General features: G+C 38.3%; 1 protein-coding gene across 1 annotated transcript; it reads left to right on the plus strand.

The window, feature by feature from the left end:
* Positions 1-223: 223 nt before the first annotated feature.
* On the plus strand, positions 224-13,549 carry fkbp14 (FKBP prolyl isomerase 14). Its single transcript, XM_043689512.1, has 4 exons — positions 224-591; positions 6,737-6,888; positions 9,871-9,998; positions 12,905-13,549. Exons 1-4 carry the CDS (start codon positions 386-388, stop codon positions 13,061-13,063), a joined length of 645 nt encoding a protein of 214 aa, XP_043545447.1. The 5' UTR covers positions 224-385; the 3' UTR covers positions 13,064-13,549.
* Positions 13,550-13,764: the final 215 nt, after the last annotated feature.

Raw genomic sequence — 13,764 nt, forward strand, 5'->3', positions numbered from 1 at the left:
CGTGATGTGCTATGATTGACAGCTCGATGGACCACTCGCTAGAGAACGCTGCTGGCACTGCTGGGGATCCCGGGCGAGAATCCAATCAGCGGCGGGCGCTCCGGCAGCCCTGCACCAATCAGCGCTGAGGAGATGGGAGATTTCCCCCACCCCCCCCGGTTGTTGCGTTCCCATGCTGTCGAACGCTCGCCGGGAGTGTGCGGATTCCTTTGTGACGTCGGCTGGGGGGGCGGGGTTTGTGCGAGAGTTGGACCTGTGTGAGCAAGTTGGACCTGCCACGTCTACATGGGTTTGGGACTGAGGGAAGGGGAAGGCAGTGGGGGCAATTAAAGAAAGGGATAGACTCTCAAGAAAAAAAAGTGGGAGAAAAATAGTTTTGCATACTATGTTGCCCAAGGGTCTGCAAGCTTCCCACGCACTCGTTTTCACCTTTGTGCTGGGTTATGCCAGCAGTGCCCTGATTCCAGAGGCTGATGTGAAAATCGATGTGCTGCAAAAGCCTTTCCTCTGTCACCGAAAGACCAAACTAGGTGACCAGTTACTGATCCATTATACTGGATTTTTTGAGAATGGCACCATGTTTCATTCCAGGTAAGTCTGTGAGGTTCAAGACTGAATAGATATTTCCGACTTTAAAAGTGTCACTAACTTTCTAAGTTGCCTGATGAGCAAAGCTGAGAGTCGGATTATAACAGTGAAGTAAGAGTTTTGCATTTACATTAGTGTGCCTTTTACAATATGAGGATATCCGTAGGGCAATTAATTTAATACATAACCAGGTGGTACACTTCAGTTATTGGTTGAAACACGAAGCGGTTAGGAGACCGGGAAAGCTCCTCTACTATTAGAATAGTGTCTGCGAGAGTCTTAGTCCATCATTTTGTGTATATATGAAAATGGCACCTCCAAGAGAGCAATACTTTTAGCGGCACTGTGCTTTAGTACCAAAGCTGGGGACTCTGCAGTGACACCACTGAATTATAATGAGGTGTGTTCAACAATGTTGCACTTTTCACATTGTTTTTCAGTCCTGCCTCTGATTCCTGACTCCCTCCATAAGCTATTTAACATTATTTAAATATTAACTGGCAGCAATGTAACTCCAGAAGGAGTTTAATTGCCAAATTTTAATATTGCTAGGCAGCCCAGGTGTGATGGATATTACTTGTATGCAGATAATGGGCTTAATTGGGGATTTACTTTTGCTGCTATAAATGGGGCATTTAACTCTTTTCTTTCAATTCAGTTTGAATTCTAGGCTTACACTGGGATATATTGCCATGAACTGGTATTCCAGCACCTAAGATGTTCCAGTACAGCTACAACCTGGACACTTATTGAACAATCTAGTAAATTGCTCAGTAATGTCCTGACCACAAAAGCTAAACAAATCCAAACCTGCCAATGACCCCTACACCATTCCAAGTCGTCAAAGCTGTTGTTGAAAGTGCTGTTCAAGCAGCACTTGCTTCTCAATGATAGGGGTGGCATGGTGCCTGCTATCACAGCACCAGGGTCCCAGGTTTAATTCCAGCCTCGGGTGACTGTCTGTGTGGAGTTTGTATGTTCTCCCCGTGTCTGCGTGGGTTTCCTCCGGGTGCGCCGGTTTCCTACCACAGTCCAAAGATGTGCAGATCAGGTGAATTGGCTATGCTAAATTGTCCATAGCATTAGGTGCATTAGTCAGAGGGAAATGGGTCTGGGTGGATTACTCTTCGGAGGGTCGGTGTGGACTAGTTGGGCCGAAGCACCTGTTCCCACATCGTAGGGAATCTAATCTAATCTGCCCACTGACTTTATGTTTAGCTGCTGAGCTGTTGACCTCATTACAGTTTTGGTCTCAACATGGAAAAATAGAGCTGAAATCTGGAGTTGATAGAAGAGTAACTGTTCTTTACATCAAGATAGCATTTGACCAAAGAGCCTGATTAAAAGTTGACGAATCGACAATCAGGAGGTCTCCACTGGTTGGGGGTCATAGCAGGTACAGAGGCAGATGGTTATGATTGTTGGAAGTCAGTCACCTCTGTTCCAGGCCTGTAGAAGTTCATCAGGTACATATTTCCTAATCAACCTGTCCAGAGATGCTATACACACCTCGACAGCAGGTGGAACTTGAACCCAGGTCATAGTGATACATTATAGAAGCAGACCCTTTGGTCCGTCCAACCAACCCATGCCCATTGTAATCCCAAGTAAACTAGTCCCACTTCCCTGTGCTTGGCCCATATCCCTCAACCCTTTCTTATTCATGTACTTATTCAAATGACTTTTAAACATTTTAATTGTACCTGTATCCATGACTTCCTTTGGAAGTTCATTCTACACATGAACCACTGCATATAAAGAAAAGTTACCCTTCATGTCCTTTTTTAGTCTCTGTCTCTAACTGTAAAAGTATGCCCCCCAGTCTTGAAATCTGCCACTATAGGGAAAAGACATTGCTTAAAGGCAGGGACACTGCCACTATACCACAATAGCACTTGAGATTTTTAAGGGTAGAGTCCTACGCTTCACCTGCTTCATCAATGACTTTGCTACCATCATAAGTTCAGAAGTGGGGATATTCACTAATGTTCAGTATCATTTGTGACCCCACAGATACAAAAGTAGTCTGTGTTCATACACAGCATGACCTCGACAGCATTCTGGCTTTTGCTGTTAAGTGTCAAGTACCATTCACGCTATACGGTTGGCCGGCAATGGCCATCAAGGACAGGAACAAAATTTAACTATTGCTGAATTCCCTATTATCAACATTCCAGAGGTTACTATTGATCAGATATTGAACTGGACACTCAATATAAATACAATGGCTACAAGCTCAGGTCAGATACTAGAATTTCTGTGCTAAGTTACTCATACACTCGTTCCTCAAAACTATCCACCATTTTGAAGCCACAAATTATGATGGAAAACTCTCCACTCTTCTGGATAAGTGCAGCTCCAACAACACTGAAGAACCTTGACACTAGAACAAAGCAGCCCACTTGGCCCTATACAGCACTCTGACTTGGAAAATATATTGCTGTTCATTCGATGTCGCTGCATCAAAATCTTCCTCTTCCCCCTTCCTAACAGCTCTGTGATGGAAGAAGGCAGCTCACCATCACCTCCAGAGCAATTAAAAATGCGCAATAAATGCCAACATCCAATGATCAAGCAAAACAAAGGTCCTTCTAACTTCAAAATAACTTGTGGAACAATACGTACAAAAAGTAAACAAAAAAGTTTAGGGAATATTAGCTGGTATCTTAAGGGGGCTGAGTTACAAAGTGAAAGTAATTATGCTTCCTTTATATGGAGTCTTTCTCCATCCAACATACTGCATTCAGTGTTAGGTATTACACCTTTAAGACGATATGTTGGATGTTGAGAGACTGTCTATTAAATTTTTCAATGATACTGGGGCACAGAGGTTAAATTATCGTTACAGTTTGTATAAACTTGGCTTGAAATAAGATCATTAAGTAGTGATTGATTGCAGTCTTTAAAATGTCAAAAAGATCGAATAAGGGAGTTATAGAAAAACTGTTTCCCCTGATGGGAGAATTATGAACAAGAGGGCATAACATAAAACCAGAGCTAACAGATTTAGGAAGGCAATTCTTTGTGTCTGTGACAAGGATAAACTTTCCCTCCTTGTTCTTTCTTGACCTGTCTGCAGGCTTGCTATAGATGACCACACTATCCTTCTCCAATTCCACTCCAATATTGTCCAACTGGATGGACCTTGTCTTATTCTATTTTCACTTATCTAATTGTAATTGGGATATTATTTGAAAGAGCTTCTCTTTCCACTTCATGGTTCACCTTCAATGTCCCCAAAAGATCTATCCTTAGTACATTCCTAGTTCTCATCTAAATTCTGTGCCGCAGCAAGATTAGTGAGAAACATGGCTTAAATTATCTCTCAATATTTGACAACAGCCAGCTCTATTTCATTACCAGCTGTCAAGACTCTTTCACTTTTGTTAAATTATTCAACTGCTTGTCTGATATCCAGTACTATGTACCAATTTAAATATTGGTGTGATTGAATAAAGTGACTGTTTCAAACTCTGTTTCCTACACACTGACTCCATTATTCTCTGGCAATTCAGACAAGACCATGATATTTGCAACATGAATGTCATTTTTAATGAACTTCCAGCCATACATTCATACCATCACTAACTATGCCTCTTACATCAAATGATATACTGTCTTTGCCTCAACCTATCTGTTGCTGAATCTGTCAATCATATCTTTGTTGCCTCTATACTTCAGTATTCCAGGTTGGTCTCCAACATTGTTTTTCATTCACTTGAGCTCCAAAATGCTAGTGCCCATGTCCTTACTTGCACCATGCCCTATTTGTCTGTCAACCCTGTTCTCACTGACTGCGCATCATTTTTTGGATTCTCATTATATTAAAATCTTATCATTGCCTCTTCCTTCCTGTTATGGAATTTCCTCGAACCCCCAACATTTGTGCTCCTCTAATTCTGCTGCCTTGCGCATCCCCGATTTTAATTGCTCTACCATAGGTAACTGTGATATCAGCTGCAAAACTCTGGAATTCCCTCCCCAAACTCTAGCTCTCTTTCCTCCTTTTAAGATGTTTCTTAAAACCAACCACTTTAACCACATTTACCCTAATCTACCCTAATATTGCCTTGTATGACTCGGTGTAAAAGTTTGATTTAGAGTCCTCCTGTGAAGCGCCTTTGGTAGAGTCATGCAACCATAGGAAAGTTACAATGCAGAAAGAGGCCATTCAGCCCATCAACCCGACATCAGATAAATAAACTAGACACCTAATCCAATCTCACAGTCCAGCCTCTGCCCTGTAGTTTTGTAAGTTACAGTGCTTCAGATAGAGATCCAGGTTCATTTTAAACAAGTTGAGGGCTTCTGTCTCCACTACCAAATTAGGCACCAGATTCCAAATATCCACCACCCTCTGGTTGCAAAAGGCTTTCCTTGTGTCCCCCCAATCCTTGTTTCAATCACCTTAAATCTGTATCCCTGGTACCTGACCTGTCCGTTAGGAGAAAATGAGGCTCTGCTCTCCAATGTATCCAAGTACCTCATTATTTTGTACATCTCAAGTAAAACCCTGAACTGCTTTATTCTTATGGAATTAACCATAGCCTAGCCAGCTTTTCCTCATAGCTGCAATTTTAGTGACTTTGCAACATTTTCATAAATCTTGTCTGTACTCTCTCTAGAACAATTTCATCATTCCTGTAATCTGGTCATCACAATTGCACACAGACTCCAGTTATGCCCTAACTTGTGCCTTGTGTACTTGCAGAATTACGTTCTTAATTTTATATTAAATGCCTCATTCAATAATGAAAAGCATCAGATATTCCTTCTTTACAACTTTATCTACCTGCCATGCCAGTGTCTGTGACCTGTTGTCAGGCATTTCATGGTCTCTCACTTCCTCTGGCCCACTCAACATGCTCACATTTATCATGTATTCCCTTGCTTTAATACATAACCTGACATTTCTGTCAATTGAAGTCTATTTGCCATTTATTTGTCCGCTTAACCAAACTATTCAGATCTTCCTGCAGTCAACAACCATTCTGTTCAGCATCAACAACATGACCCACTTTTGTGTCATGTGAAAAATTTCCAATCATGCCACTCCATCTAAGTTTAATTCACCAAGATATACCTCAAACTGCAAGGGACCCAACCTTTGGAATACCGCTGGCAACTACTTTCCAATCGCAGAAATATCTTTCAACCATTAGCCATTTTTTCTTTCTGTTGAGCTAATTTTGTATCTAACTCACTTCATTCCTCTATCCTCTGGGCTTCAATTTTTCTGACCAGTCAGCCATTTGGGATCTTGTCACATGCCCTATTAATATGAATATAGTCAACATCCACTGTATGATCGTCATCAATTCTCTTTGTTACCACCTCAAAGTTTAATTACCTTCCCATAACAAAACCATGTTGACAATCCCTGATGAGTGCCTTTCTCAGTAACAATTAATCCTCATTCTCAGTATTAATTCCAATAATTTGCTGACCACTGGGGTCAGATAGATCAGTCATAATTATTTTGACAATCCCTCTTGGCTTGTTGAAATAATGGTACAACATTTGCAAACCTCCAACCCTCTGGTATCTTGTCTGTATCTACTGAGGATTGGAGATCAGAGCATCCACTATTTCTTCCCTGGCTTCCTTTAGCAGTCTAGATAGGTGATTCATTCACATTCAATGAAATCAGTCCACAATATCACCATTCTCCATCTTCATAACCAAAAACTTTGTTGCCCGAACCCTTAATTACACACACTCAAATATCTTAATTATGTTAAAAAGACTAATGCACATAACCAAGTGTATTGCAATTAACATTTTTATTTATTTCTTTCTGGTACATTTATCACTCTTGCAATAAAAGAATGATGAAGCATCTATTTGTATCGAATAAAAAACAAAAGGACTGCAGGTGCTAGAAATCAGAAACAAAAAGAGAATTTGCTGGAAAAGTTCAGGTCGAGTAGCATCTGTGGGGAGAAATCGGAGTTAACATTTCAGGTCCAGTTACCCTTCGTCAGATCATCCTTAGGAAGGGTCACCAGACCTGAACTGTTAACTCTGATTTCTGTCCACAGATACTGCCAGGTGTGCTGAGCTTGTCCAGCAATTTCTGTTTTTGTTTGTGACCTACTTGTATCTCTGGCTCAAATTTTGGTTCTGAAACAATTTTATTGTATTTCAGTCACAAGGACAACAATGGCGAGGCAGTTTGGTTTACACTTGGGATCAAAGAAACACTTGTAGGCTGGGACAGAGGTTTACGTGAGATGTGTGCAGGAGAGAAGAGGAAGCTAGTCATTCCCCCAAGCCTGGCATATGGAAAAGAAGGAAAAGGTATTGTACCCAGCTTTAACAACACAGTGTTTTATTATACTTCATCCATGAAATATAACTTGCTAATATTTACCTTTTATTTCAGCTGCACGTACTTAAAATATTTTCCTGTATACTTACCAACAACTTAGGAATGACTTTGCAAATTTTATAATCTGGATCAGATATGATTACTAGACACTGAGATGCTTATCAGAGCATTTATAGTAATACTGATTGGAAAATTCTGATTGTTCAAACCTTTTCTTTTCTAATTATCTTGTAATATTTGTGAATTTACTCTGCCTAAAATACATCTTGTTGTTTCAGTGCTTTATATTTAATATGCTACATATCGACCAGTCTGACATCCAACCAATTTTGTTTTAGCTGAAATTCAGGAAAATAATAAAACCACAAGAGTTTGAGTGAGTTAGATAAATTGGAGTGTAAAAGCATAGAAGTTCTGTAGTCCCAGGGATCATGTCAAGGATAAAAAGGCAACAAAGTCCTACTCAGGATTCATACAACTGTTTTGCGTTGTTAACCACATGGAGACCTAAAACCCTTAAGAAGAGCTATGAATTTTCTGTGATCGATGTAAAGAATCACCGCAATATTTCACATTTTAAGGCATTTAGTGTAACAAAAATGAAAATCAACATTGAAACATTATTTAATAGACAACTAATATATTAAACAAATAATATTACAAACCCAATATACTGCATTTGTACATTTTCAGTAGATAGAGTCTGATAAAAAAAAGGAGAAAGTGAGGTCTGCAGACGCTGGAGATCAAAGCTGAAACTTTATTGCTGGAACAGCACAGCAGGTCAGGCAGCATCTAGGGAACAGAAGTTTCGACGTTTCGGGCACATGCCCTTCTTCTTGTCTGATAAAAAAAGGAGAAAGTGAGGTCTGCAGATGCTGGAGATCAAAGATGAAACTTTATTGCTGGAACAGCACAGCAGGTCAGGCAGCATCTAGGGAACAGGAGATTCGATGTTTCGGGCACATGCCCTTCTTCTTGTCTGATAAAAAAAGGTCAATTTTCTCCTGATTTTAACAGAATTGAGTCTCTTAGAACTGTTTTTAAAAGATCAAGAGCATTCATTTAATCTTCTGGGAAGAATTAAATGGATTGAAATAGTAAGGTAGCCTCCAGCGACTCCTTGGTCTTTAAATCTCCTCTCTATAAATCTCCTCTCTTCAAACAGGAAATTTGCCCTCATGAGCAAACTGTTTGGTAATAACCAGAAATTGGTCATTTATCTGTGTCACACATTGTGCAGCATCTGGTCACAGTCATCTCCAAATCTTTGTCTGACTAATTCCAATATTCTATGCGCAGCAAGCCCAGTTACTATATTCATTGTCTGATGTTAAAACTTGCACCTTTTTTTCAATAGGTTTTGACCTTGGCCTTTATTTTTAAGAAACAGGTCAAATGGGCAGGTTTTGTAGGTGGTCACATCCTCCATTCCAAGATCTTCTACTTCACCTTTAATTTAAAGGGGCAGTTTAAAACACAGCCATCTAATAAAATTTTACAGTTGTAACATTTTATATAATAGACATGATGTGGTGCATATAAATTCTTTGGAAAAGTTTCTCAGTAGGCTAGAGTTCATTGCTTTGAGTACAGATTCCTTATGCAAGGAACAAATGCAGATATTGTTTAACATTACAAGCAAAATATCCTGCATCAACCTTTTCTCACCTTTATCAACTAATGTACTAAATAGTTCTAACATGAAAATTGTTAATGTTTTACAATTAAATTACTAACCATCCTATGCTTTCTTTGTTTGGTTAACAGCTAACATGGTCATGCATGCTCAGTGAATATTCTTGAAGTCTTCGTTACCCAGTGACTTTTGCATGCTGTTGTGATTTATACTTTCTGGAAAGGTTGGCTACAAGTGAGTGAAAAGGTTACCACAAATGAAAACATTCGATCTATCATAACTGTGCATCATGATTTTATGCCACATAGTAATAAAACAAGCAAGCTCTTCCTCCAGAGTATATACATGGATGTAGTACTACCAGCAGCTGAGACCCACATAATGTTTAAATGTCAGTATATGTTAAGACTGTTGAGACTAGTTAAACTAGTGTTGAGACTAGTGAAATATTGAATGACAAAGCCATTAATGTTAGCAGTGAAGTTTCCTGAACCCTGGTAGCTTGGCAGTACTCACTGGTAAGGCTCATTGCCACCAAAACAGGTACATCAGGGCCCAGCAAGGATTCATTGGTCCCAAAGGTTAGTGTGATGACATTCTGGTACTCAGGAGGTTTGCGATTGATATTATCAGGAGGTGTCCAGATACTTGGGCCCATACTGGATACCCACAAGTGAGGACAGTCTGCAAAACATGACAGTCGTTAACTCCTGTGGGGATAGTTACCAGCTACCCCCTGGCCCTATAATCAAATCAAGTAGAAATGATAGAATATAAATCTCAAATCTTGGCTGTTTATAGATTTTATTCATCAGATTATTCTGATCAGTTTTAATAGTTACCTGTGGGCATGGCTTGACAATACAAAATCAGCCCTAAATTTTTGCTCAATTGAGCATCTCATCCAGAGTGGCTGGTGAGACAAACTGAAGAGTGACACAGTAGGTGCTCTTGTGTGATGGATCATAGCTGAGCGAGCTGTATTCCACATCCTATCATGCCATATCTGTTGTGAGTCCTCAGTACTGGACACCTGAAATCTGAAGTGTTCATTTTCTACAGAATTCCTTTCAACAGTTTAAAAAGTAAATAGGTTTAATGTATATAGTATAACAATTCATATAAAGATACATGCCCACATTTTCGCCTGTCCTTTATATCTTCATCAATTACGTGACAAGTAAATCCAAGTTTGCAGGACGCTGTTAATATTTCTGATGACTTGGCAGAAGTGGAAGCAATAAAATTAGTTGTTTCTTAATTTTGAGTGCGAGTATTCAGTTTCACAACTAAAACCAGTTCTTTTATATAGGAAAAATTCCACCTGAAAGCACGTTGATATTTGAAGTTGAGCTTCTTGACATCAGAAATGGACCACGGTCGCATGAATCATTCCAGGAGATGGACCTCAATGATGACTGGAAATTGTCCAGACAAGAAGTAAGATTCTTTTATTTATAAATATTCTCGCATATTCAGGTTAAAATCTAAACAAAAAAAACCTGAAAACCAGGAAAAACAATGCAATAAAAACAGTTCAGAATACAGGAAGAAAGTAATCAAGAAAGACTCCAGATTTTTAAGATCACAAAAGTTATTTGACATAATTAAAAGGTATCATGCCATTAAGATTTAATTACTCCCATATCCACCAGCCTTAACTTTTACCAATATGTTTAGCAGGTTACAAGTTGGTTAATACCATATTCAAACATTTCATATATTTTTATGTTAAATCTAAGTAATCTTTACACAATCAGGAAGGAAAGATCACATTAGAGTGAGACACGGCCTGAGTGATTATATAGTTTGGGAGTTTGGAGGTAGAAGACAGGAAATTATAGGCTGATTAGCCTGATGTCAATTGTTGGTAAAAATTTTAGAATCAGTTATTAAAGATGAGATTGTGGAGTACTTGAATGTGCATGGTTTAAAAAAAAAGGGCTGGGTCACCATGGCTTCTTCAAGGGGAGGTCATGCCTGACAAATCTGTTAGAATTCTTTGAGGAAGTAAAAGCAAACTAAACAAGTTCATTTCCAAAGGGTTAGAATACAAGGGCAGAGGTGTATTGCTGAGGCTGTGTACGCTCTGTCAGACCGCATTTGGAATTTTTTGAGCAGTTGGGCCACATATCTAGGGATGGATGTGCTGGCTGTTGAGGTCCAGAGGATGTTTACAAGAGTGATCCTGGGGATGAAGAGCCTGTCATGTGAGAGATGGTTGAGGACTCTGGGACTGCACTCGAAGGAGTTTAGAAGGATGAGTGGGTGATCTGATTGAAACTGACAGAATACTGAGAGGCCCGGATAGAGTTGATGTGGAGAATATGTTTCCACTAGTAAGAGAGACTAGCACCCAATGGCACAGCCTGAGAGTGAAGGGATGAACCTTTAGAACTGAGATAAGAAGGAATTTCTTCAGCCAAAGCATTGCTAATCAGTGGAATACATTACCACAGAAAGCGGTGGAAGCCAAGTCATTGAGTGTATTTAAGTCTGAGATAGATAGGTTATTGATCAGTAAGGGAATCAATGGTTATAGGGGAAAGGCATGAGAATGGGATTGAGAAACCCATCAGTTATAATGGACTGGCAGAGCAGACCCAGTGGGCCAAATGGCCTAATTCTGCTCTTAAATCTTATAGTCTTAATGTTATAGAGAAGCTTGTGAAGAAGCAAGAAAAATCACAGCAAGTCTTTACATTTAAAAGATGCATGTGCAGAAGCCAGAAATTGCTTTTTGATCTTTTCCAAAATAACAGTAAATGTTCACAACTTCAATAATTTTTATATCTCAACAACCAGGTTACTGGGTTCCTTGTCTGTCATTTTTCCTAACTGCCATCTGCTTTTCCATTGTCTTTCATCCGACCTCACTGTTTGTCTTCAGGTTGTCTCTTATTGGTTTTAAATCTGTCATATGCTTTGGCTATACATCTCATTGTTGTTGTAGTTCCTGTGCTATTGGTAAGTAATACAGATTAAATTGTGAAAATTTAAAACAGGCTTATTTAACAACTCAGATTACAACTCGAAGGTGCAGATAGCTATGAATGCAACCTGTTTTTAGAATGTTCTGCTGGTGTGTACGTGGCAGTAGATCATGTGGCTTCATTCTGAATCATGCCTTATTAGCTTAACCAGCTCTTAAATTTTAATTTCTGTACTTGTTGAATGTACTGTTTTCTTTGCATTATTTTCCTTATATTTATGTTAATATATCTGCATATACCCTTACAATGAGAAATGCTCAGACAGAAAATGGTATTTGTACTACTTTAACAAACTTTTTTTCACCTTTTTTTCTGGACTATATCTTTATTTTGAAAACAATTCATTTTGTTGGATTAAAAACCAGTTGTTCGTGCAGCATTTTAACTATAAATAAACAATATTTAGTTACTTTAATTGCATAAACTCTTGTCGGTAGAAAGATTTTGGGTATTTTTCAATGAGGTTTGCCTGTGAACCTATCCCTTTTTGTGAAATTATTGATCATTTTGAGAGTACAAAATGACTCTGTGCCTACATGATCACCCGCAATAAACAACTAGAAAATAATGTCCATTCCAAACTTTTATGTGATAAATCACATCCTGCCTCCAACTAGTTCAGGTCGCTCTTCCATAAAAGCTGAAAGTGCTGAAAAAACCCGGCAGGGATTGTGACAACTCTGGATGAACTGAGTTTATGTTGAGTCAGATATGAGCACTCTTCAGCAAAGGCCATTTTTCCATTTGCACAATGCTGTCACTGAAATACATTGATACAATTAATGGAGCCTTGTTGCAACTGGTACCCACAATTGAATTACAAATAAGTAGGTTTCCTGATCCACCTTAAAAATATTAATAAGTTAAATCACCAGTCGGCATACCATGATCATTTCATGTCTGCTCCTGTACAGTACATTTGCACATCATAATTGTGTAATAGGAATATTTCAAACATAATTTAATAAGCAAGTACCTGTTGGAAGATCTTACCCAAAATGTAAATCTTGTGTATGTAGATGTTTAACATTTAATTGAATTTACATAGATCAATTACAAAGTTTAGTCATTTGGTAGTACAGAATTTGAATATTGCTGGAAAAAGAGGCACCAAACTTTTTCTGTTGCACTCATCATGACAGAACTTCGTATTCTTGCAATAATTGTGACTTGATAGGTATTGATGAAATTCATTGACTGTTTTTTAAGCAACATTTAATTTATTTTAACAGTATTACCATTTCCATCTCTCCAGTATTTTTTAAACTTACAAAATTTCTACATTTTAGAGATTGTGTGCTTTTGAATGTTCCTTGCTGCTAAACTTAATCCTGAACTATCTTTGCAAATTAGGTGAAAGAATATCTCCGCAGAGAATTTGACAAATATAAAGTTGCACAAAATGACACCCAACAGGAGTCTATGGTCAACGACATCTTTAAGAATGAAGATGAAGATGAAGATGGATACATTTCTGCTAGAGAATTTACATATAAACATGATGAGCTATAAATGAATGGTTCTGTTCCCTCCTAGTATATTTGGACGTTACATTTGTTACTTTAAGTGTTTATTTTTCAAAGAAGCAAAGAATAACTCCCCTGTAAAATAAGCCTGATAAATGCAATTCTTTTTTAAAAGTTTTGTTTTAAAATTTAATCTGATATATTGATGAGCATCTATAAGATGAATGGATAAATTTGGAATGTTTTACCTCTTATTTTGAATGTTTTATACAATAGTATTGACATTCACTCAGTAAGTGCAGACATTTCTGTGGGAATTAACGTCAGTCATAATTACATGACCATCATTGAGATACTTCTGTGGAATTTGAAGCCCTATACTGATTCTTTATATTAATTGTGAAAGGGATTACTCTCCTCAATTTGAATAGCTAAATTCTTATTTTTTGTACCCAACTGTATTTGTGATATAAAAGAGGGCATAGGTGACCAAAATATTAAGCCAATCTGTGCCTTATCAGTGAGCTCCACACTCCTTTTGTCACTGGAATTTTTTTGTACATGAAAATACCTCCAGAGTGTATTTAAGTATATGCAAAGAAGGCTTTTTGTCACAGTACAAAATGTGGCAATTATTCTATCTTGATTTTATCTTTTACCCACCCTAATCTGCCACAATAACAAATTTCATTTAGATGCCATTAATTGGAATAACTTTGTCTGTTTTATTTATGAATGTTATTTATT

This window comes from Chiloscyllium plagiosum, chromosome 5 (assembly GCF_004010195.1).
Source record: "Chiloscyllium plagiosum isolate BGI_BamShark_2017 chromosome 5, ASM401019v2, whole genome shotgun sequence".
In the NCBI taxonomy this organism is placed as follows: Eukaryota; Metazoa; Chordata; class Chondrichthyes; order Orectolobiformes; family Hemiscylliidae; genus Chiloscyllium; species Chiloscyllium plagiosum.